Source organism: Sturnira hondurensis, unplaced genomic scaffold (assembly GCF_014824575.4).
Source record: "Sturnira hondurensis isolate 20B ecotype Veracruz unplaced genomic scaffold, ASM1482457v3 Scaffold0017436, whole genome shotgun sequence".
In the NCBI taxonomy this organism is placed as follows: Eukaryota; Metazoa; Chordata; class Mammalia; order Chiroptera; family Phyllostomidae; genus Sturnira; species Sturnira hondurensis.
This window is the reverse complement of record NW_028090067.1, coordinates 3,049,001-3,074,870: the sequence shown is the minus strand read 5'-3', so window position 1 is coordinate 3,074,870 and position 25,870 is coordinate 3,049,001. Positions and strand designations below refer to the sequence as shown.

The 25,870-nt window shown below is 47.6% G+C and overlaps 1 protein-coding gene across 6 annotated transcripts in view; it reads right to left on the bottom strand.

Moving 5' to 3' along the window:
* The window catches only part of ANO2 (anoctamin 2), a 329,301-nt gene that overhangs the window by 185,006 nt on the left and 118,425 nt on the right, over window positions 1-25,870 (bottom strand). For all 6 annotated transcript variants that reach the window (XM_037068063.1, XM_037068065.1, XM_037068064.1 and 3 more), the window contains 3 exons: window positions 24,446-24,501; window positions 23,228-23,269; window positions 16,481-16,545 (listed from right to left, as the gene is read on the bottom strand). In XM_037068063.1, the coding sequence (XP_036923958.1) occupies window positions 16,481-16,545; window positions 23,228-23,269; window positions 24,446-24,501 (163 nt within the window). The remainder of the gene's footprint in view (window positions 1-16,480; window positions 16,546-23,227; window positions 23,270-24,445; window positions 24,502-25,870) is intronic.

Here is a 25,870-nt window from a genome sequence, read left to right as displayed (position 1 = left end):
TCAGTAAATGAATGGATCAAAAAACTATGGTACATATACACAATGGAATTTTATGCTGCAGAAAGAAAGAAGGAGCTCCTACCTTTTGCAACAACATGGATGGAACTGGAAAGCATTATGCTGAGTGAAATAAGCCAGGTGTTGAAGGACAAATACCATATGATCTCACCTCTAACAGGAAGCTAAACAACAAAGCAAACAAGCAAGCAAAATATAACCAAAGACACTGAAATAGAGAACAGGCTGACAGTGACCAGAGGGGAGAGGGGAGGGAATTTCAGGGGAAATAAGGGAGGGATTTAGAGGAACATATATAAAGGATACATGGACAACAACTGAGAAGGGTGGAAATGGGAGGGAGGGGGGAGAATGGGGGGTGGGATGGGATGGGAGTAATAGACAGAAAACTGTACTTGAAAAATAATTAAATAAAAAAATTAGAAAAAAAAAGAACACTTTGAATCTTGGTTCTGTTACCTTTCAAGGTAACTATTTTATCCAGTTGTGTACCAATGAAAACTCTGAACTATGTTTCCCATTCTCAAGGACCCAAAACTAGTGAGTAGACCCCATGATAACAGCCAGTTGACTGAGGCTGGCTAAGCAGTCCTGCCTTTGTTCCTCATAAGCTTTACCCTCAGGAGAACAGAAAATAGGAGAGGAAGCACAAACAAATAAATCCAGATCTTAGAGAGTATCATGGCAAAACACCAGGGTGATGGTGAATTTGCTATCTGCATCGACTTTGTTTAAATGTTCCCATGAATACTGCTGCCACTCATTACCACAGCGAACAGATAATGTTGAAAATGGAGAAGACAGGGCCGCCCTAGAGCAAGGCTGTGAGTCATTACTCCTATTTAGCTTTCACTCAGAAGCCCCAGCTCCCCAGCTAATTTGTGATGTGGCCTTGGGCTACAAGTCAGTCCTCCCTGAGCTTCAGGCTCCTCATCTGAAGTCTCCCTCTACAAGGACCCAGAAGAAACTCTGCTCAGGGGAGACAACTCAGCAGCCCACCACGGCACCTTCTTTCCCACTAGAGATCCAGACCATGACCCACTTCCACAAGGCATTGCTTTGCCCTGGCTAAGCCACACTTCTGGGAAAAGTAATTAGGAGAACTTTCTCTATCCCTCCAATAACATCCTTCAAGTCCCATTTTACCAGCTGCCTTCTTAAAATCCTTCCACATCCCTTGAGCTAAGTATTTCAGGCCAGCTTCATGATCTGATGCCTGCCTACCGTTTTTGCTTTCCATCCCACCGTACCCTCATATGTAGTCTTAATTCCAGCCATACTCAGCTTCTTGCGATCCCAAATGACTGCTATGTTCAGCACTTCATGCCTTGATTCATGCTGTTCTCTGTGCCTGAAATGCCCATCCCTCTCCCCTCCACCCATCTGACATCATCTTTAAAAAAAATTTTAAGTCCTTATCTGAGGACTTATCTTTTCATTGCTTTTAGAGAGAGAGGAAAGGAGAAAGGAAAACATCGAGGCAAAAGAGATGCATCGACCGGTTGCCTCCCGTTCGTACTTGGACAGGGGATCATAGGCGCCTTGACTGGGAACAACCACACAACCCAGGTGTGCGCCCTGACCAGCAATCAAACCTGCAAATTTCTGATTATAGGATGATACTCCAACCAACTGAGCCACATAGGCCAGGGCTAACTAACATCAAGTCTTTATCCAAACTCTGCTCTGTCATTGCATCTTCCAGGAGATCTCCCGATTGACTCAAGAGCCCTCTCTTGTCCCTCCTAGGGCCCACTGCACATGTTCTGTCCAAACATCCATCACTCATCTGTAGTATTTGCTGAGTTATCTTTTTTTCAAGTTGACTATAAGCTCCTTGAGGGACAGGATATTTTCATTACCACTGCCTGGGATGGTTCCTGCCACAGCTTGGTGCTTGTTGAATCATCAAGTATTCTGAATGTGAATCAGTGAGCAAGTCACAGCCTGTGGGGGGCTGCAGGCTGAGTCCTCATCACAGCATCCTGAGCTCAGGCCCAGGCCCAGGCCCAGGCTCCTGGGCACAGCAGGAGTCACAGCAGGAATCTAAACGTCAGCCTCACAGTGCAATTCCCCAGGCCATTCACTCAGCTCTCCACCCTCTTTCCAAAGCAAGACAAGTTCAATGGAAGAAAGACTAGGAAATCTCTCCTCTCACAACTGTCTCACAACCCAGGAGGAGCCACACTCCCAGATGTGCTGGCCAAGAGAGGTGCTCTGATGCCTGGAATCCACAAAACCAGGGAAGCCTCCTGGAAACACATCAATTGGAAAATCCATCCGCTGCCAGCCCTCACCAGGCTTCTCTCCTGCCAAGCTTGTTCACTGCTTGAAGTCTATGACCCACTAGTTGTTTATGTTCCTAACCCTGAGTTCAAGGGCATCCGCAATTTAATTTGAACCATGGATAGATGGGGCTGTTCTCTGTTAGAGTTCCAAGAGCATAAACAACCTTCCAGGCTGAACTCTGTGTGGCATTCCCCAGCACCACCCCTACCCTGGGCCTAAAAATACTTCTATCACTTTCCAAGATCACCTTCAGCAGGCCCAGATGGGATGACTTGCCCCCAAGTCTGCAGTCCCTAGGGACAGACAGATATTGAGTAGCTGAGATGGATGGATAAGGAAAGGAGATGGGAAGGAAAAGAGTAAAGCCTGAGGGTTAATGGCGGAGGGAAAAGGAGAAAGTTTGAGGAAACCAGAGTATTAGAGGAAGATGCACACAGCTGTGAAAACTGGGGATAAATACCTCGGGCCCTGAGAAAGTACAGGGAGGGTTGAGGACTGAGCCTCAGGGGGCCATGATGCGCTCTAAAATCCCTTGTCAAGAGTCAGGCTCCAAATGAATGGTGACCAGAGTTGGCTGGGCATACTACCACCCCTCCACCCATAAAAAGGAGAAAAGAAGAAAAGTAGGGAAAGTGTGACCTCAGCCCAGGACTCTGAGGATAAAGGGCCAACACCAAGAAGGTAATGGATAGCAAAGAGAACTCTGATCAAGGGACACAGGGCTGGGCATGTTCCCAGCTCACTCACTATGGGAAGCCCACTTTGTACCTCACCCATCCACACGGGTCACTGGTCCTGCTGGTTGGCTCACTGGAAATGATTGTCACCTTTCACAGACAGAGCACTGCTCTGCCTGCCTCTCTGCCCCATGTCACATTCATCACCCACTGTCTACTTATAGGTGACACACAATTGGTTTATGTTACTGTACAGATGTGCAGGTAAGAGCCCCAATTGCCATAGAGAGAAAAGCCCTGAGGGCAGCATCCCATGGCAACAAGGCAGAGAGGCCTGTCCAGTCCTCTTACACATATATGCAGACATATGCATGGGCCCACTAACATACACACATAATTCCCTTACACCAGCTCCACCGGGATAACTCCAAGGCATTTGGAGCACCCGTCCCCAGGCTGAGCCCCCAGGCCTTCCCCTATGGTCAGTGGCCTTCATGCCAAGCCCCTGCCATGCAGCTGCCATCAGTGCTCCAGGCCAGAGGCCCCTGAGATGCCACACAGACTTTTCCACTTGTCCAGACCTTCATAAGTGCCTCTGACATACACCATGTGTCCTAACAGGAAAACACACACTCATCAACTCTACAAAATGCTCCAGATGTGATCAAAGCCAGAGAGGCAAAAGAAAACGGAGATGGGATGTTCAGGAAGGGGGAGAGGAAAAGAGAAATCCAATATGTTGGGGTAGATGGGGGCAGGGGTGCCCCAGGTGGTGGTGAGTCCAATTGACAAAAGTTCAGAATTGGGGTCCAGACCCCTGGGTTCCAATCCCTGGTTCAACTTGCCTCCTTGTGAGACCTTGGGTCCTTCCCCCAGACTAGGGATCTCAGTCCCCCAGACTGAGATCCTACCCTATAGAGTCTAGAAAGCTGGCCTTACAAGGGATATTATAGACCACCTGTCCCAATCCCCTTATTGTTAGGTGAGGAAGGTAGCAGGTAAGTCAGCCTTCCCAGAGCATCATACCCCACCCCTAATCCCACACATACTTCTACCTCCCAGCTCACCTCTCTGTATTAATGTCAGCAGCTTATAGCAACATCGATTAAACATTCCTTATTTAGACGTGGCCTCAGACATAACACTTCTGTCACTCTGCCTCATTAATTCTGTTAGAAGATTTTGAATCCTTTTTTATAAAATAAGAGGATGGTATTCAAGGACCCCCAGCCCTAAAATTCTTAAGTCCCCATGATCTATGGCAATCATTTCTGTTTTATCCTAAAAGATTCTAGAGTCCCTTCACTGTCCCATCTGAACCTCTGACCACATCTGTCCACTAGCCCCCACCATCCCCTTTTAGAAGCAGCCCACGTGTCTCACTAACACAGTTTTTCTCCCCCAGAGTGTAGCAAAATGGTTAAGACAAGAGACTCTGGAGTCATACTGCCTGAGATTTCAAGCAAGTGACTTATAAACTATGTGCTGCCGTGCCCTCCTCATCTTGAAAATGGGGGCAATAATTGTGTCAGCATCACAGGGTTACCCTGAAGATTTGAACAGATGGTGCACACAAAGGGCACAGTGATGCTGGTTCACAGTGGGGGGCGGGGGGGGGGGAACACTATGTCAGCGATGATCACCGCCATGACCACCAAGACGTCCACCACCGATGCACTGGGAGAGATGGTTCCCAAGCACTGATGACAATCTCATGAGACTTGCAGGCTAGTTAGGATGTGAAATGGTGAGGATAATGAAAGAGACTCTAGCACAAAGACACATGACCTAGAATGCCCACGAGTCCTCTCAGAAGGACAGAACACATCCAGGAAGAAAAGTGGTTCTTCTCCCAGACTTCCCACCCCATCCCTCCATCTTGTTTGGCACATTAGGTACAGTCTCAGGCCCTTGCGAGTGCCCCACACAGAGGAGCCTCAAGTCCTTAAAAGTGAAAGCCAACAATCACGTCAATGCCACCCACACACGTGCACCCACATAAGCCAAACCCTTCAGACATACTCTTTTCCTTAAGATAAAGTCCAAAGTCCCCCAGGACCTAGCCCCTGCTTCACCCCAGCCTGGTCCCCATCCTCCCCTGCCCCAGACCCGATGCTCCAGCACCCAGGCCCCCTCCTTCAGCAGTGGGGCAATACACACAGTGGTGAGGAGACCCAACTCCAGAGCTGGACCGAAAAGCCCAAATCTTACCTCTTACTAGCTGTGTGACTTTGTGTGACTTATCAACCTCTTTGTGTCTCAAGTCTTCAACTATAAACTGAGGGTAATAGCATCTGTCTCGAAGAGTTGGTGTGAGTTAGCAAATACAAAGGGCTGTAACAGTACCTGGCACACAGGATGTACCATGTAATGTCAGCTATCGTCACTATCCTGCTCGTCTTTGCCTGGCTCATCTTACTCTCATTCGTGCATCAAATCTTAGTTCAAATGTCACTTCTTCTCCACATAGGCCCTGTATCTGCATTCTCATTGTACCCCACATCTCCTATTGTGACCCATGTCACACTTACAAATAACTGCATGCTATCTGTCTTCCCTGCTAGATCACAAGCTTCACAGGTCCACTTATTCCTAGGATGATCCTGGTTTATACTTGTTGCTAGATTGTCACCAAACAAAGATTAAATCCTCTCCTGTTAAGAAAGAGCATACTTCCCAGCAGCATGTGTTTGTGCTTGGTCATGTGACTACTTTGGACACTAGAATGCTAATGGATGTGATGCCAGCGGTGCCTTAAAAGGCTTTGTGTTTCTGTCCCTTTCCTTGTGCTCTTGTGATTCACCATAAGAGGAACGTGCCCAGATAGCTGATCTCAAAGGAGAGAGAAGATCTATGGAGATGTGAACACAATCTGAAGCCTGGACCCAAGTCCGGCCAACCCTCAGCCTGAAGAGAGCTTTTCCACTCAACCTACAGACACAAGAGCAAGAAAATGCTGCAAGCTGCTGACTTGGGGGATGGTTTGTCATGCAGCATTATTGTGCTAACAACTGACTGGTACACTTAGCATAATTATTAACAGTACTCACTTTCACTCTCAAGAGTGTCCCAGGTTAGATGATAAACTATCTAATTACCCAAGGTCAGTCCATATCTATCTTTCTCATCACTTTAACTCTAGTGCCTACAACAGTGCCTGGCACAGAGAAGGTACTCAGTAAATAAGCTGGGTTAAATTGAACTGAGTCATGAGTCCTGTGAAATCTCTTTTCCAAAACATTGAGTCTTCTTCACAACTGGATGGTAAGAATTCTGAGTCGGGGGGCTCTTCCTTCTATGCCTTTCACATTGTCCCCATAAAGATGCTTCTGGCCGGCCACTGGGTCATCGAAGGGCTTAACTTCAACCTCTACAGATGTCCAGCAATGTCTAACCTTTTGGTGTCTCTGCACCACACTGGAAAAAGAAGAGTTGCCTTGGGCTACACATTAAGTGTGTTGTGACACACAATCACACAAAAAAACTCATAATGTTTTAAGTAAATTTATGATTTTGTGTTGGGTCACATTCACAGCCACACTGGCTGCATGTGGCCCATGGACCACAGATTGGACACCCCTGTAACCTTCAGAGAAGGGCTAGTATATCCAAAGGGAATGTGATTTCACAGAATGTGACAGACAGTGAAACAGATCATGAGGTAAACATGGAGACTGAGCGAAAATGAAAGGAATAAACTCCAGCAAGAAGAATTCAGGTGAGGTTTGCAGGAGGCTGAATGCTCCTGAATGGGGCAAACAGGCACCCTTAGTCTATGGTTGGTTCACTTCTCTCCACTGAGCAGCTTGCCTTCCTGCCAAAACACTGAGGATTGGGCAGAATATCCGCCTAAAGAAAAATTGCCATTTTGTTAGAATCAATAAGAGCTGGAAACTAAGCCATTGCTCTTACCCTCCTCCAGACTAAAATGTCCAAATAAAAACTTCAAAATCCCAGTCCTCCAATCCCCTCTCTATCTCTCCTGACTTTGTCTGTTGAACACAAATTCTATGAAAGAAACCAAGGAGGCCAAGCCAACAACCCAGAGTCCTTAGCCCTCGAGGAGGGTTTTCTGAGTCCCTTCACTGGGCTGGGTGACGCAGGCTGAGCACCACAACCTCTCCACGACTGAGCCAACCATCCTGCCGGGGCAGACAGCAATCCTGGGCAGTTACCCAGCTACCCATGTCTTTGAATACCTTCAGATAATCCCAAGAAAGTAGTGGAAGACAGCAGTCTCCCAGGCAGGGATCTTGAAGTTTTGTTTGGTTTGGTTTTGTTTTTCTTGCTATGTCTGTGACTTCCAGACCCACAAAAATGCTGTGATTTTCCATTTCTAAAACAGAGGCATGTGCCTGTGTGAATAGCCGGGGTGTGCCTGGCTAATTAAATATAGCTATCTTGAGGTTGTTGTTGTAACGTGTGTTCCACCGATGTTATTCCATGTGTTAAGACGTTCTGTGTTTATGTTGGTTACATACCCATGTGGTGTGGGTGGAGAACATCACTCGAGGGAATATCATTAGCAGGAATGGGGAGCTCAGGGGTTCCAGTTACACATGGTGAAACAGCGGCTCATGGGATCAAACAGTTGGGCGTGTCCATGGTAACTCCTCATCCACATGCTAGTGCCCCCTCGCTCGTTCTAGGGCAAGATGAGTCCCTCAGATCTACCTCAAATTCTTGACTCTCACAGACAGGACTCCACCTGCCAGCTTTGTGGAGGAGATGCAAAGATTCCCACAGCTCTGCCAGGGCAAGGAACCGCACCAGGTCCAAGGGGCTGAAGAACTTACCCACAGTTTCCCAAGAGAGGGTGAGAGAAGAACTGAGCTCCAATGTGTCCACTCTCACCTCACAACTGAAGTACATAAGTCCTGCAGCCCTAGCACGCTTTGTTTTGCCCCCTGCCTAAATTCCAGAGAAACCATTCAATAGCGTCTCTTTTTGTTCCCATCATCACGAACCCTTTGTCTGGGCCTCCTACTCCACACTATCTCAAATATCTCCTCCAACCACTTCCTGCAGCCACAGGAAGTGGCTAGTGCTTCTTCTCAGCCCTAACCCAAATCTTGTAGACCCCCAACCATATTTCTTCTCTCCTTCAAATATCTGCCTTCTACTCAAAACTCACACATCCCGTAGCCTCACTTTTCTCTCGTCAACCACAGTAAACAGAGTTGGGAACTGCTTCAAAACCTGCCCCTGTGACCTTGCCGTCCTATACACAGCAGTGTGCACTAGCTCCCTGTCGGGTGCTCCTGCAGACCTGTGACCTCCACCAGAAAGGTTCTTTATGTCTCATCATTACACTCTAAGCATCCTGCTTCCCTCCTTCTTTTAGCTTTGATACCATCGCCCGGACAAAGCTCTTTATCCAGGACAGCCTCGATGCAGGGACCCACTTTGTGTTGTTGCTGCAAAAAATACCTTTCATAGTCTCAGTTTCTCACGATCTCCCAAAACAAGTAAGGAGAACAAAATGGAGCCCTTCACGGTGAAGGCACCCACTGCATCCTACTCACTCTGGTCCCATCTCTGAGGCCTCATGAACTTCAAAAACACCACTTCACTCTCACTGAGAAACAAAAAGAAGACATTTCCACAACAAAAGCGGACCCTCCACAAAATGCCGCACCTAACAGGAGCCAGACTCCAGGACGGGCTATGGAAGAGTCTTACCTGGTGCTCAATGCTAACTGGCTTGGGGGTCTAATTACTGAACATGCAGCTGAGACCAGGCACCAAACTGGGGTCAGGAAGGAAGCTGCTCAGTTAACAAAAGCAAGAGGTGACAGCTGACAACCTGACAACATGGAAGAAGTCAGAAAAATAAAAGACTATTAAAAAATGAAAAAGCGAAATAAAACAACATGGCCTTCTGGGCTCACTTAACAGAGACGCAAACAACTTTATCCAGCTCCTCAGGCCCCGAGAGTGACAGGCCACTTTCACCGAGCACAGAGGAAGGCTCACAGTGATGACTCTGTAGTAAGGCAAGGCTTGACCGTGGTCAGTCAGCTCCGTTAGCCAGCAGACCACACCAGTTTCCCCTCAGAGGTGGCTAATGAAAGGGATTAACACCAAAACCCAGCTCACCAGACATCGGGCTGGATAAAGCTCCGTGCGGGGCCACATCGCCCAAGAGAAAAGTCATAGTTTCTGGAGTCAGACAGGCCTGGGTTTGAATCCCAGAGGGTCTTCTCTGTGGCTTTGGGAAGCACATTATCCCACTGAGTTCGGTATCCCACAGGTAAATGGAGGTAAGGACGCCCACTCTGCAGGGTTGCTGGGAGGCACAGAACTCACACTTGAGAAATGCATAGATGCAGTGCATTGATTCACAATAAAAAAGCCCTATGATTATATAATATTTGTCAAAATCCTTGAGCTAAAGAACTACATAAAATTCTGCTATTTTAGGGAATACTATAATTTTCCCCCAGAGAGCAGAGAAATAATTACTTAACCAAACCTACGCCCATCACCACAGTATTTGTGCAATGCTTAATCATAATCCTCACGAGCAAGTAGGACGGGCATTGTGATCCCTATTCCATAGCCAAGGAAAGTGAGGCTCAAGGGAGAATGGTTTGTGCAAATGTTCCATCAACTAGAGACAAAGCCAGAGCTAAAACTGAGCTCCAATTCTCAACCCTGTTCCTGGGCAACTACCTCAGGACCTGACAAACACGTGCACAGCCACCCTACCTGTCTTTAATGGAAAGCGCACCGCCCTCACTCCTGCACTCTCTCCCCAGAGTAGGTAGCCCATCTGTTTAAGTCTGTCTTCTTGTGCATGCCTCTCTAGATCTTTGGTCACAATACTTTTCCTTCTCTGAAAAGCCTGGCTCAGTTTTTGTTTGAGTCTAAGTTGGTCATGATCTGGTAAACCCCTATGTGATGTGATCTGAAAATGTTTTCTGAGAATTTCCAGGGTCTGTGGCTACTACAATGCATCAAATGGCTTTTTCCAGAAAGTTACACTCACACCCAACAAACTTTGCCTAAGGCAAAGCTGATACCCCTGAGCCCATCATCATGGGTGACTAGTTTGGGGGGGTCAGTCCCCCACCCCACCGTGATCTTTTCTACATGCTGGTTTTCTATATCCCCACAATTACTTTTTTGAAATTTTTTTCCCATCAGTTTGTCCCTTCATTTCCCAGGAAAGCTCAGTGGTCATCCACAAGCTTGGAGATTTGACTTTGAACTTAAGCTCCTTGAGAATGGGGTCCTGCTGAATTCATCTGCATACCCCCAGCACCAGTGTCTGACACACGGTCAGTACAAAACATGGGTTGACTTGACTACACCAGGTGATGTGTATGGAAGGACCCTGCTCTGAGTCTCCCAGGCCAGTGAGTCTAGTGAGGACAATCATGATAATAAGGTTGTTTGAAGAACCCATGTCACATGAGGACATGCAAACAGGTCTAGGAGTGTTTTGTTTAGAGAAAAGAAAGCCTGGGTATATGAGAACTGTTACTGACACAAAAGCTATTTTCAAATAATTAAAGGACTGACCTACATGACAGAGTCCTCTTGTTCCTGGGGCTCCAGGGAGCAAAACTGGAATAGAAGGAGGGCATTCAGCAGAGCTCTGGCTGGCTCCGTGACCATTTCTAGTGGCTAGAAATGTCCAGAAGACAAACAAGCCACCTCTGAGGCAAGACATTCCCTACTGTATGAAAAATCAAGCAGAGACTGAGAATCTGCTGAATAAATATCCTGGGAGAAGAATGCCTCATTCCTTCATCCCAGGGCCAGGCACGGAGGAGGCTAACCTCTGAGCTCATTCCACTTCTGCGATGCTCTCATGTGGTCCCAGGGGTCCGCATTAGTGAGAATTTATTGCACACAAGGGCCAAGTAGATACGAAATAGAAAGCTTGTCATACATGTTCCGCCTAATATCAGCTTCTGGTCCTCCTTGGAAAATAGGACAAGACATAAGGGAGTCAAGGAAGCAGTCAGCTGGTAAGACAAGTGACCCTTGCCTCACCTACTCTGCCCATGGATTTGTGGGAGCCCACGTTTAGCCCCCTGAGGTCCACCATCTGTACCATACGGCTGACAGTACAGGAAGGAGATTTTAAAAGTTTGATCTAACAGGAGCCACCACCTATAGAAAGTTGTTCTGAGGCTTTAGAGGACTAAGATGGACTTTGGGTGCAGTCTTGGACTGGAGCTGAGAGTATCACACATTCCTACTGCTTGTCCATTGACCAGCCACAGGCCAACGGCCTTCCCTCCAGGAGGGTGCCAACTAGAAGCAAGTGACTCTTAGTGGGAGAAGAGAGAGAAAGGAGAATAGGATAGAGCCTCTTCGCAGCTAGATTTAATAAGCAGCCTGACCTATTTTTCTGATCTGTAAAATGGGCCAGAATATAATAGCACAAAACATTGTTATCCTTGATTCTGCTTTGCCTGAACCAGCTACTGTCACTTTTCTTGATCAACTCTACTCCCACCCACTCTGGGACAGAAGAAAAATAATCTTCAGGGCCATAAGATTTTGGCCCTTTCCAGCCTGCAAAATACTTCCCAACTAAATCTAATGCTTCGAGTGCTGAGGCCTGTGTAAATACCAAGGTGCTAGCCCCACACTTCACATCTCCTTAGCCTCCTCTCTTGGACCCAGGCTCACCTCTTTGCAACCCTGGATTCTCTGCCAACTTACAGTGCAGACCAAGGTACATGGGCCAGGCCAGCACAGAATCCATACAGGTGGGGTTTGCAAGTCAAGTTTTTGATCTTACCACTCCCAGTCAACAGTCAGAAGAATCAGACTTTGGGTCAATGTGATTTCTGGGCACCAATATCAAGCTACACAGGAAATCCATACACAGGGCAGCCCAAGCTGGCAATGAAGACACATTTAGGACATTTAACTTCGGTCCCTCAGAAAGCAACATTTCTAATTCAAGTGCCACCTCTTCCAGAAAGTCCTCCCATATTGTGCTAGGAGCAATTACTCTTCCTCTGTTGTCCTATATTATCATGTTTATACTTATAGTCCTTAAAAGCCCTCACTTCATCCTATCTCGCATGTCTGTCTTCCTACAAAACTGGCAGATCCTAAGAGCACAAACTTCACTTTATTTATGGCTGCACCACCCATGTTTCCGAGCACAGAGGCTTGCTCACTGCATGCGTCAGTAAATATTTATTGCACTGAGCTGAATGGCCTTTATAAATCCCAGGGAAGGATCAAGGAGGAGGCAGCAGGGCTCAGGAAATAATTAATCACAGGTTGATTAACATCGTTTCCTCCCCTTTCCCTCCCCCAAGCCAGCCGGGCCTGCTGAGAAGCCTCCCAAAAAGGAATGGGGCTCCCTCCATCTCCCTCCAGGAAGGAGTGGATGGGTCACGTTTCAGGATGGTACAAGTGGAGCCCAGAGACCAACTGAGAGGGATGGGTCAAATCACACAGCCTTCTCTCATACATGGTGGAGAACTCTGGCAGGAACAAGGGCATCTATCTGCCTTGCAGGAGGAGGAGGGAAAGCCAATTCCTGTGATGCCGGGGTCCTGGATGGGCTCCCTATGGGCGGGGCTGGAGAGGGCTGGGAGTCTAAGATAGTAGAGATGCGTGCTGGATTAGGGGAAGGGGGCAGCACATGCCACTCTTGCTGTCCACAAATGATGCCCAGAGACTCTTGAGATGGCAAGATCCATAGACATCGGTCTCAGGTTGTTGTGGAAGTGTTCATGTCTCAACGTTTCCAGCCAGAACACTTCTAAGAGAACTCCAGAGCTGTCACAGGGACAGGTTTCACGGCCTGATTTTTTGGGAAGTCTCACTCATAAAGTGGGCAGCCCTGAAGGAGGTCTGCGGGAGGAGGGAACGAGTGAGTGAGAGCCGCTGATCCCTCTGCAGGCTGTACTCCTGATCTGGTGTGGCACGTGCCGCCCTTGAGTGATCCCCTTGGTGGATTCCCCAAATCAGCATGCTGCAATTACCCCGCCCCGAACCTAATAGACTTCTGGACCCCCTCTTCCTTGTGCTGTCTGTCGTAGGCAGGCAGTTGCAGATGCTTAAAAGTAAACGTTCTGTACATCAACTTCAGCAAAGTATAGTTAGGAGCTAAATCAAACTCAGATGCTTAAAGTCTGTTTCGTCTCATTCGTATCAAAACCTCCCGGCTAAGAAAATCAGCCTGTGAGCAGACATTAATTTTAGTGAAAAGACAGGTCATGTTCTTGATGAACACTGGATTGCACCTGTACAAACCCTAAAGGCCTCAGGACTCAGGGTTCCCCAGAAAATAAAGGCCATTTCCCTCCTGGGATGTTGGTGTGTTAGCCCAGAGCAGCATGGGGCCGAAATCTACTCCCCTGGTGGCAAGGACCCTCGCATGGCTCCTAAATGACTAGAAGAGCTGTTTCCCTCCAGCTAACACATCCTGTCCCTCATCGTCTGAGTCACAAACTGTGTTTCTGCCAGGGCACAGGTGCTGCTGGCTGGAGGTTCCCGGAAGAATCTGTTGTGAGCCGGCCCCTGCTGGATACCTGGGAACTTTCCAGGCAACTGTTTCTCTCTCTCTCTCTCTCTCTCTCTCTCTCACACACACACACACACACACACACACACAGAGCACAGGCCTGCAGGCCCAGAGGCTTCTAGAGCAGAGCAAAGGTGGAGAGCCCTGTTGGGCTGGAGAGACAGGCACAGCCGCGGTCTCACAGTGCAGCCTGCTGGGCATGACTGAAGGTGCAGCGGGAGCAGCCAGGGGCAAGGGGTGCAGGGAAGGGCGTCTCATCCCCCCTCTGCCCACTTTCACCACCCAGGGAAAGGAATCTCTAACTCCAAATTTCAAGTTCAGGCTTGAAGGCCTGTGGAGGAAGGACACCTAGTCCTGGGCTTTCCAAATACAAACAGATCTCCCACCCGCAATGAGCTCTCAGTGCCTTGGAATAGTGCAAAAACTTGTCATGGGTGGGGAGGGGGCACTAGAGTTCCACAGGAGCCACGTGCCCACGGTAATGGGCGGAAATACCTCTGCCAGGCTTTCGAATGAGTTACAGTCCACTTGTATCAGACTCCCCTGCTTCTGTCCATCTTTCAACACAGACCATATGGGTGCAATTTCCACGAGAGGCACAAAGAGGGTAAGATTCACATTAGTACGTAGTAATGGAACAGCCCCGTCACAGTGTGGGGCCCGCGATGGCTCAGGGAAGGCAGCCACGGGCAGCCCTGACAGCTGGCGGCAGGAAAGATGGAGAAGTAAAGGGAGAACCAGTGCTGAAGAAGCCCCTGGGGCACAGTATCAGACTGGGAAGTGGGAAGTGGGAAATGGGCACGAGAGGGCAGGTAAGAGGACAGAGGAGGCGACTTCGACAGCATCAGAGACTGAGATGGGCCACTCGGAAGAGAAGTGAAACAAGGTTAGGGTGGCACCTGCCAATTGTGTACAGCTGTTCTCCACCCCTCCACCCCAGGTTTCTCTTTACAAGCCCTCCAGCTGCCTTTTCTCGGCTTCCCTGTCTCTGTTTACCCACCTTTGCCCCTAAAGCCCCTTCCCCTTCCCTCTCTCCCCACTATTGTCAATGTCTCTCTTTCCAGCAGCCCCAAGAATTCCCAAAAATATCCAGGTCAGGGAGTTCCTTGTATCACTGGGTAAAGAACTCCCCACACACACTACCCAGCGTCCATTCCCTCCAGCCAGTAACTGACGCCTGAGGCTGCAGCCTTCCCTGTCCTGGCCCAGCTGCTGGCCTAGCCCAGGGCTGTGGGAGCTCCCTAGCCATCTGATCCGTGAGGAGCAGTGGCCAGCCTCCAGCTCCACAGTGCACCGTGCCCCGTCTAGACAGATCTGAGCTCTCTGCGCTCAGGAACCGCCAGGCCCCAGAGCAGGGCTCTGCTCCAAAGGCAATTCTTCCCCTGCAGGTGAGGCTGCTTTGGTGGCCAGAGCAGAGTGCATATTGGAGCCATTTCCCACTTAGCTGGCGGGCAGTCACCTGAAGTCTCTGGGGGGAAAGCCAGGCTTTCTGGTAAGGAGAATTTTTAATTTTTTAATCATATTTTTAAAAAACAAAAGAGTAGTTGGAGAAAACAGGCGACAAAGTGGGTGGCCACTTGAGATGCAGAGAGGAAGATCAAAGCCCATCAGGCATGGAGGAAGCAGCCTTGGTGTGGCCCAGAGAACAGTCTAGGTGGCCCTTGCCTCATAAAAGGCAGTCAGGTCCTGGGAGGTGCTGAGCGAGGGAGCCTTGGTCACAGTCACCCAGTGGCCTTGCTTCCTGACCCAATGGTTAACTGCACTTCGGTTAACGGTCTTCAGCTGGAACAAACACCTGTTGTCATGAGTCGTCCAGCCGAGCTCCCAGTTCCCTGGGAAGGCCCTCACATCTCTGTGTGGGAGGTGAACCTGCCCAAACCATGGCCCCCAGGCTGCTTTCTTCTTCCAAGAAGAAGCTGGAATCCCTCCTTCTGGATTCAATCCTTCTGGCTCCTGCCCTTCTCACAGTCCCAGCCCAGGGCAATCAGCCAAGAACATTCTCTGTGTGTGTGTGCTGACTAATTAGTTCATTAGAAGAGCCACCGGGTCGCTGTGGTAGTGAGTCCATGATTTCGGTCATGGGCTGAGAGTCATCTCTTCCAAACAGGCATGCTCTAGCAAGTATCCTCACAGATCCCTCAGTTCAGTTTCCCAATTTAGGACAGCCAGGAGCCTGAAGACCAAGGAGGGACTGTGACTTGCCCTAAGAAACATAGAGCCCCTAGTGGCCGGGCCGGGCCACGAACCCAGTCTCCAGACTCTCAGCTCAGTGTTTTCCCACTTGACAGGGTTGCCTCCCAATGTGCCCGTTGGGAAAGAGGCTGAACTCAAAGAACTCCTTGTGTTTCTAGAGCCCCCAACTCAATTTATGCTAGCCAGCCTTACTGCATTCTAGCAAGTTCTTTAAAAGCACTGTTCACCAAAGTTTTGTAGAAGCTGGGAAAATCCTTAAGGTAACAGAGCATCATTTTAGGGGCAGCACCGAAGGAAGGGACACTAGGACCCAGTCTTCCCTCCCTTCTAATTTGGAGAAGACATAAAAAGCCCACATTCCCTCCCAGGCCAGCCAGCTTATTCTTCATGTGATTTTCCAGGTCTTCCCTTTTGTTGGTCAACACCGTGGTCACTTGGCCATAACCCAAGGATCTGCTTTGACCAAATATTGAGGGACAATATTAAGAGATATAAATCTGTACGCCCCTCCCTCCCCACAAAAGAGCAGACAGAGAGAGACCACAGTGCTAAAGGACCTCAAGACGGAAGTCATGGTGTATCAGTCTACATTATCCACTGCCTCACACAGCCTCTGTTCTCCATCCTGTCCCTGAGTTGCTTCCCCATCCATAAGACACAACATGGAAATAACACAACCTAGCAAAGCAGACCCCTCTGCTTGACCAATGGTCTGCCAGGAGCTAAGACGGGTGACAGGTATCTTTCAGGACTTGCATCTCTAGAGTCTTCCCAAGAATATCCTTCCATATCTTACCTGATGAGGTCAATAGGTTGAAACTTATAAAACACTCCGTATCGTGCCCATTCTTGATAGAGGAGCTAAACAAGAAAAACAGGGGAACAGATTAGAAGGGGGGAGCAACTATTCACCTTTGTCTGTCCTAGAAAGTCAAGGTTTTACCCTCCAAAGCCACCCTAATGGCTTCATTTGGACAATGAGAAAGTTGAAACATCCTCAAGGGAGATGTCCAAAGGCAGGAGGCTACACACACTGACTTCTTCCTTAAATAATATCACACTCCAAGGCAATGCTATACCCAATCATCACAATTCCACCTTCTTTATTCCCTTGTCTTGCTTAATCCATTGAAATGAGCTCTGGCATTCATTCATTCACTCATTTAACAAGTATTTATTGAACCTCTGCTCTCTGCCAGGCACTGTCCACACACTGGATACAGCAGCGAATCACACAAAGTTGCTGCTCTCATAGAGTTTACACTCTGGTGTGTGGGTACAAACTTAATACAAACATATAAGACTTATAAATGCCATGAAGAAAAATAAATCGAGGTGAGGGAGTAGCATATGAAAGAAGAAAGTGGGGTTGGTACTATTTCAGACAGGAGTGCAAGGAAAGGCCTCTCTGAAGAGGGGACATCTGAGCTGAGACTTGAAGGAAGTGAGGAATGTTCCAGGCAAAAGAACACTCTTCTTGGGCAAAGACCCTAAAAATAGTGCATGTGGTGTGTCCTGGGAAGAATAGGAGGAGAATAACGGGAGATAATGTCAGAAACTACTGGGGTGGCCATGCAGAGGCTTGTAGGCCATGCTCAAATCTTCGGACTTTGAAAGAAGCCATCAGGAGCTTTGCAGCAGTGAAGGGGAAATGATCTGATTTAGACTGTAGATAGTTCACTCTGGCTGCTGGGGGAGGATAGAATGAAAGAAAACGAGAACTGGACATGAGTAACTGAGTGAATGGTGATTCGATTTACTGAAGGGGGGCAGACCATGATAAAAAAAAAATAGGTCAAGACTGGTGGAACCAAAAGTTCAGTTTGGGATGGCTGAACTTTATTCCCAATGCCCTTTAGAGATGTTGAGTAAGCGGCTGTCTCTAAAAGTCTAGAGTTTAAAGGGGAGTTCAAACTGGAGAGGCAAATTTGGAGTTAAGGGAGAAGAGATGATTTGTAAAGTCATTAAGCTGTGGGTGCAGTCACCAGGGAAGGGAGAGTAGAGAAGAGGCCTGACTTCGGGGCACGATGCTCCAATGTTTAGTGGTCGAGGGGAGGATGAAGAAGAGCAAAGAAGACAGAGGAGTAGCCAGTGATGTGGAAGAGAACCCCAAGTATGTGGGGTCTAGGAAGCCAAGAAATAATGGGCTTCAATGAGAAGAAAATGACCAGTTGTGCCAAACGCTGCTGGTGGATCAGGTTGGATGAGGATGAATCCAGAAGCAACCCCTGGATTCAGTGATTGAAGGTCACTGGTGACTTCAATGGAAGTCAGTGGAAGGGTGGGGGTTAAACTTGAGTGGAACACATTCTAGGGGATAAGGGAGAAAACAATGCACCAAACATGTCCAGCCATGCCATCCTGTGATGTTTTCACAGCAACTTTCGCAGAACTGACACATGGATAGACCTGTGCATCAGTCCCAAGTGCAAACCACATTTTAGTTAGTTTAAGTACCTGACCAGTGAGCTTCACAGGTCATTTACAAGTAAATGAGGTGATTTTGTAATAAACCATCATCAGACATCATATAGATGGCCATGTTGAATAGGTACTCGCACAGAATCAAATTAAATATCTGCAGTGGACAGACTTTATAACACACTTGCTACCATGTTTTTCTCTACTCTTTATTCTCCTTATACATCACATCTCTTTATATATCACACCTGGAATTCTGTCACGGAAAAGCTACTCCCATCAGGTATTCTGTATATCCAGTTCAACACCAACCCTACAGGAAGCATCTTTTCATCTCAGAATCTTTTGACATAACATGAAAACTGAAATAAGAATTGGCATTCCTACTTAATGCTTATACACTTTTGTTATCATAATCTCTCCCAACAGCCAAAAACAGAACCAGAAACTACACTGACCCTGGGAGAGGAAACTGGGCCCACAGCTACCACCATGTGCAAAGTAGGAAACCCAGACAAAAGGAGGTTGCAATGTGCATAATGGATCTGAATTCATGAGTTTCAGTGATGCTCATTCAGGTAGGTGGCATTCACTAATTTCACTGTTATTATTACATCCCTTTCCCCCCTCATCTTAGGCATTTGTACTGTCCTGGGTTTTTATTCTCCCTCCCCAGTGTAAAACCTGGACTCACCAGCATCTGGTTGTCACGGTGACATCATTTGTGGCCTGAAGGGAGGCTAGCTTGCATCAGGAGATACAGGCAAAGTCCTCCCTCGAGGGCTGTGGGACGTCACTACCTGCCTCAAAGGCTCTGCCCTCTAGAGAAAATTCCTCTCCAAAGTCACCTGTCCAGACAAAACCTGAGCCTCAGAACACCTACCTGTCACTGCCCTGAAAGGAAAAACTAGAAATGCTCCAAGAAGCCAATATGGCCCAGTTGGCTTGGGCCCAAAATGAGAGCCAAGCTCACAGGACTTGACCCTGGTGGGATCCCAGACCTGCTATAAAAAACCTCCAGGAAGTGGCTTTATCAGTGTGGCACCCTCTAAGCACAGAACTGTATCTGCAAGTTTGCTGATAGAGTGAGGATGCTCCAAGAGAGCTCTTTGAGCTTGATGCAAACAGGCTAGAGGGACACAGAGGAGGAAATCATTAGGTGGCCCCTGCAGGACAGCTAGAGCTACAAAGTAGCAAATCTGAGGCCTGGACACCCATGTGGCTCTGTCCAGGCCAGCTCCTACATCCTTGCAGGGAAGGCAGGGAGAGGGGTACAGAGTGCTACAGACCCTTCCTGACCTCTATAAACATTTAATTGCACATAGTTAGAGAACAAGTGGATCATGCTAACTCTGGGTTTCAGGGTCCCAGAACAGACTAGCAGTCAAGGTGAAGGGAGGCAGGCTGTGGAGTCTCTGCCCCATAGGAATGAGAGTGGCATTAAGGAAAGTTCAGAAGAACAACCATAATAACTTGTGATGATCCCTTTCATGTTTCAGAGTCTAGAATTTTTTAATGAAGCACTGAGCAAATCCACTTTGTTGCTTAGAACTACAGCATGTCCTCTATACCAACTGGCCAGGCCTGGAAGCAGATCAGGGAAGGTCTGCAGCTCCTTCTCCATAGACAGTGCCTTACTCTGGGGGGTCCCAGGGGTCATTTCAGGCTTGTCAGTCTCCCACCAGACCTTGAGGGCAGGAAGCAACAGCCCTCAGGGACCAACCCCTCTGATGGGTCACAGCATACAAGTGGCCAGCCCTGCTCCCTAGGAATCACATTTGACAGTGAATCACTTGGTTTCAGTATAACATTTGAGACTGGAGAGGAACCCAGCTGTTCCTTTCACGATGCCAGAGCACAGCAAAGTGTCTGAGACTGCCGGCCCTGGGGCCACAAGCTCCTCAGAGAGCAGCTGGACCTGCAACAGGCAGAAAGAGGCCCCTGCAGCCAGCTCAGAGGCACTGATGGGACACGGTAGACCTGAATGGGAGAGAACGGAATTCCACGCCCAGATCCTGCCGTGACCTGTTCGAATTTTTGGCAAGTCACTTCAACTATCTGTCTTTTCCTTTAATAGTACAATGGAAGTTGTACAGGAAGGGAAAATTCAACTGAAACCAAGAAATTATGTGAAAACAACGAAAGTACCTTTTTTGTCAGAAAGACAGACTATCTTCACACACCTTTTAGTGGGTCATTTTGTAACTGTCCACTAGAGAAGACAATCACTTATAAAAAGTTGGAAAATCTAGGACCAAGGATTTAAAATCATTCCAATGTTGTGCCTTGGGTTCCCCTTTGTAAGTGGGTGGGAAGCCACTGGAAGCCAGTGAAGGTCGGGCAGCCCTCAGAAGATGCTAACAGTCACTTCCATGGGTTGCTTGAGAAAACCACGCAGGTCTGGCTAATGTGGAATCAGGTGTCTGCTGGTGGCCAGGAAGGACCCATCCACACCCATGCTGCTCCTTCTTCCTGCTGCCCTGCTTTCTAGAAAGGTGGGAAAACCCTGTTCTCCAGGGGGAGGGAGCCGCTTTTCAATTACCCTCCAGGATTAGGAAGAGAGAGCCCTCCAGACACTAGCTGGGGCTGAGTCCATTGAGACTGCACAGCTGCTTGAGGCAAGCAGGGAGGGAAGGAGGCTGCATTCTCAGGGGCCTCCGGGCTTGCCGGGATCTGCCTACAAGGAGCCTGGGCCCAGGAGATCATGGCAATAGCCACATATTGCAGGGAAGAGTGAAGGAGAACACCCAGGTACTGGCAGGATGGGCAGCTTGAGACGTCCTTGCAAAGTCTCCCCAGAGGCCATCCTACACTGCAGCCTCCAACCTTCTCCACATCTCCCAGCAACAAAGTCAAGGGTTCTCCTCCCTTGCACTCAAACCCGCATCCTTCCTGCAGCCCTCTTGATGAAGAGTAGACTATTACAGTGCGACAAAAACAAATAAGTAGATTGCACATATTCAGAGGTTTTGGCTCCTTGCGCCTTAGGATACCTTCAGGCCCCACCCATTTACCACTGAAACTGCAGGAAGGAACATTCCCCTCACCATATACAAGAAGCTGTGTTTACCCATCTGTGGAGCTCTGGCTGGGATTTTTGACACCAAGGTATTAGTCCTGACTTGACAAATATTTATGGACATGGGGACCAGTTTCCTTACCTTGCTGGGTATATTTCCCAACCCAAATGGACAGAAAAAAGCTTTGACTTGGGCTCATGGTTTCTCTTACCCCCCATCACTGCAACATGTATTTCCCTGACTGTGACCCTGGCAGAGGAAAACAAGAACATGAGGACTTGCCAGAAAACCCAAGGGAAAACCATGAGAAAGGAGCCTCTTGTCTTTCAAGGATGCTGGTCCACCTTTACTGAGCATCCTTTTGACATAAACTATGGGAATCAGGCACCAAGATGTACCTTCATCCTGGCTGGCCTCTCCCTGCCTCCAAGACCCTGCCCATTTGCCCAGTTGGGTTGTGCACTGGAAATAATTCTATTGACCTAAGGAAAACATTTTCTGGGAGGAAACTGTTTTGACAAAAGGTTTTGTTGCTACTATAATATCATTGCAAAGACAAATACATATTTTGGTAGTATACAATTCGATTCTCCCTGCCTCTGTGATGATAACAGAGGGCTGACTGATTTCTCCTGTGAGTTGCTGCGTGTTTCTGGTCCCCGGAGTGTTTCTGTAAAGTGCTCCACCTTGACAGACTGGGTCAGCACCCACCCAGCAGGAGGTTTCTTAGGTGGGCAGTGGTGGTAATCACTCTTTAAAGGGGAGGAATGTGAAATTAGAGAGTGGGAGGACAAAAAATGGTTGGGGTGAGTGAGGTGAGATGTGGGGAGAAATGCTTCCTCTTTTTCCTTTAAATCTGATCCGGGACTTTTCAGGAAATTAAACACCGAGACTATTAGCATCAGATAGAAAACAGATGAGGTTAAGACATCGAAATACTAGAGCAGATTCCCTGGGCAGGCAGAGAAGGGACATGTGTAAGCAATCACAGCAGTATTTCTGGAAAAGACCTTTTATGTTTTTAATACTTAACACTTCATAACAGGGACTAATAGGCAGGATAAAAAGAAGGCTGCTCTAAAGGCAACTTGGGGGATGAATGGTTTTCCAGAAACAGAGCTGGGGGAGGGGAACTTCTTGGGCTTCAGTTCCTCACCCCTCCTGCCCTTGCCCACCTTCCTCTGCTCACCAGAGTTGCTGAAGGCGGGGGGGAAGCTTCGAGGGAGGATGGCATGAGGGGCTTGACAGCCAGGAGGGGCAGTCACCTCTAAGGAGGCTGCGTGATCCTTAGAGCATCAGGCCATGGCAGAAAGGGTCACACCCACACTCCCAGAGCATCAGCAAACAGAAGAAATGGGAGCTGAGTGGAGGGCTGGGGAGGGAGCTGTCCAGTTGGGAGCCATAACTGGCATAGGAGAGATCCTTCCAAAGGGATGACCTGAACTATAACCTCCCTGAACTATAACCTCTAACTCCCTCCCTAAATTATATATACCCTCTAACTCCTAGCTATGCAAATACACAGAATGAATGAGCCTCCCCCTCCCTCAGATTCCTCATCTGAAATTTGGGGATGGCAATCCCCCACTTGTCTGCCTATGGGATAAAAAGAAAAACTTAAAGATGACCCCACTCCCCCCAAAAGATAATAGCATGAATAATAATACATTTTTAGCAGGATCTGAGAGTCAGAGGTATTCCAAGCCCTATTTCCATTTATTATGGCAGTGTTATCAAGGGCAGGGTGAGCTCAATATTTCTGTGTGCCAGCTTCCCCATGTAGAATTTAAGGAATATGGATTTTCAGTGTTTCTCAGTGAAGGACTTCTTCTCACCAGGAAATGGGATAACGGTTTTGTGTAAGATGGTTAGCATAGCTGATCCACCAGATACTAAATACCAGCAGCACCCATGCACACAATCGCGTCAATAACCAGAAGTGGACCTCACATTTCTAAGTTCCCAGGGGGCAGGAGCCGTGGAAGAACTACTGAAAATATACAAGCAGATAAATCGAACACTTAGGGCACTTCCACCTCGTCCCACACCCATACATGGTCTTCTGTGCACAGAGCACTCAGTACAGCATGAAGCCAGCTTACCTTCCTGTCATTCATGTCATCCCCTGGACTGTCATATTCACCCTGCAAGAGAGCAAAAACTGCTAGATAAAGCCAATGAAATTATTAAAAACAGAGAACAAATTTGTTTTAATTTTCTAACGTCATTCCTTTTTTTCATTCTCATTTGAGGAAAGTCAAAAACATGACATGGTAAGGAGCCAAAATTCCACTTTCTTAGTCATCCACGCTTGCAGTGTTTCCTGTGGACAGCTTCTCAGTCAGAAACGCCCCTGAGATGCTCCAGAGACCAGCCCGTGCCTCTTTATAGCAGAGGCGACAGCACAGCCTGTGCCTGTAAATGGTCACATCACACGAAATCACCCTGAGCCATGCCCTGCCCACCCCTGCCCCTAACTTTCAGAACCAGCCTTGAATAGGCCCATAATAAAGATGTTAGTGAGAAGAAGGTTGTCATCTGAGACACTCCTCCAGGCATTCAGGGATCCCCGAGTCGGTCATCTCATTTGGCAGAACTCTGTGACAGGTGCTAAAGATGTCATCAATCGTATCAACAGTGCAGCCATGGGGTATTTAGTTCATGGGCCAGTTAGGTTCTTCATGTGTTGTCTTGAACATGTTGTATTGCATTGTATTATGCGATGCTTATAACATGACTTCCAATCCAGGAAAGCTTTAATTACAATCTGTCTTTTTATTAAAACTTAACCAAACAGTAGTATAAAAAATCTTGAGAGATTTCCTTCAAAATGTTTAAAAAATGTAAATGACATTTAGTATATATTTGCATATTAAGGATGGAGAATTTCACAGCTACACAAACTATCACTCACAAAGCATCACTTTTAATTTATTTAAGGGTTTGACTTTCCAGGATGTATATTCAGGCCACAGACTTTCCTTCCACGACCATCCATCCCTCTCCAACATCATGTCCCTTTAACTACTCGCAGGCCAACTCTATCTTCTCACGCTTTCCCCCAAACAAAGGCAGGGAGTGTCAGGAAAGCTCAGACAAACCCAGTTCATTTTGCCATTGGGGAAACGGCTGGACAGACAACTGACAAAAATCAAATCAGAGCTATGGTCAGTCATGAGCAGTTCAGAACCAGCCAAGGTATTTTAACGTCAGGATTCACCCCTGCCTCGCTTCGCCTGTATATATCCACCCACTGCGTCATCTGTGGTTTTCAAGTTTTTTAAGAGTACAGAGAACGTGCTGACAGAAACGGTACTTACGTCATGCAGAGGGTAAGCAGCCTCATAGATATTGTTTGCTATCAGAGAGTTAATACCTATGGAAGAAAGGAAGGTGGAAACAGTGACTCTAGGGCAGGGGGGTCTGGATTTACCCTTTGTCTGCTGATAGATATCCCACCCTCTCCCACCTCTTGTCTGGGAATCACTGCACTCTCCTCTGTGACTTCCGAGTTACACGTGTTTCTGTCGAACTTTAGTTCTTGGTATAAGAGCAATATTTTCTCTTTTTTAATATTTTCTTTCTTTCTTTTTGGAGAGAAGGGAAGGGAGGGAGAAAGAAAGGGAGAGAAACACCAAGGTGTGGTTGCCTCTCATCTGGCCCCCACTGGGGACCTGGCCCACAACCCAGGCATGTGCCCTGACTGGGAATTGAACCTGTGACCCTTTGCTTCGCAGATCAGTGCTCAATCTACTGAGCTACACCAGCCAGGGCAAGAGCAATATTTTCTCATTTCCCAAATGTAAAGTTACATTTTGATATCAGACATGCCTTCCCAAACCTCGCATTCCTCCCGTCCTCACACACTCAGACCTCTCCGGTCCAGTCACCCTCCTGCTGCACAACTACCTCCATGGCCACCGAAATCAGTTGAGAATCTATGTTCAGTGATAGCATGGGAATGACTCCCTCAATTACTACAATTATGGTCACTGAAAGTATATTTCAGAACGACCCATAGCACTTTATGTGATCTCATTTCTGGAACCTTCCTATTCCTTCACAGGGCAGCGCTTATTACTGTCCGTGACTAGTCCGGGGACCACAAGCTGCCTGAAGTAGGGGCAATGGGGCTGCAGTTCTCAAAATCAGTCTGGAGAACCAGAGAGTCCCCCATGACCCTCTCAGGGGTTCATAAGGTCAAAACCATCTTTTATAATAGTACAAAGATATTGTTTGCTTTATCACTCCGATTCTCTCATGAGTAGACAGTGCAGTTCTGTAGTATGTGAGGACATCGCCCTCCTGACCACTAATGGAATGCATGTTTGCACATCCTTGTCCTTTCAAAGTTTCTCAGTTTTACCTTTTAATATAATAAATAGTCATCAATATAACCCACGTAAGCAAAAGCCCTTTGGGTACTCTCAATGATTTTTAAAAGAAATCCTGCAACCACGAAATTTGAAAACCACACAACGAGGAATTCATTTTTTAATCCCAATAGTATTTCATACCACTTGCAGATGGTGGCCCTAATAAATCTATGTTGAATGAATGGCTCTGTCCCTGTAACTCCAATATGTTCCCAACAAAGAGCCTTCTACTTAGCATGGAGGGATGGTTATTTATTTGTTTCATTCATGGTTCTACTCAAAGACTATACAGTGGTCTGTATGTTCTCTCTGACTCAGAATAGTCTGTCCTAGGTCACTGGCTCCCAGATGGGAGGGATTATTTCTCAC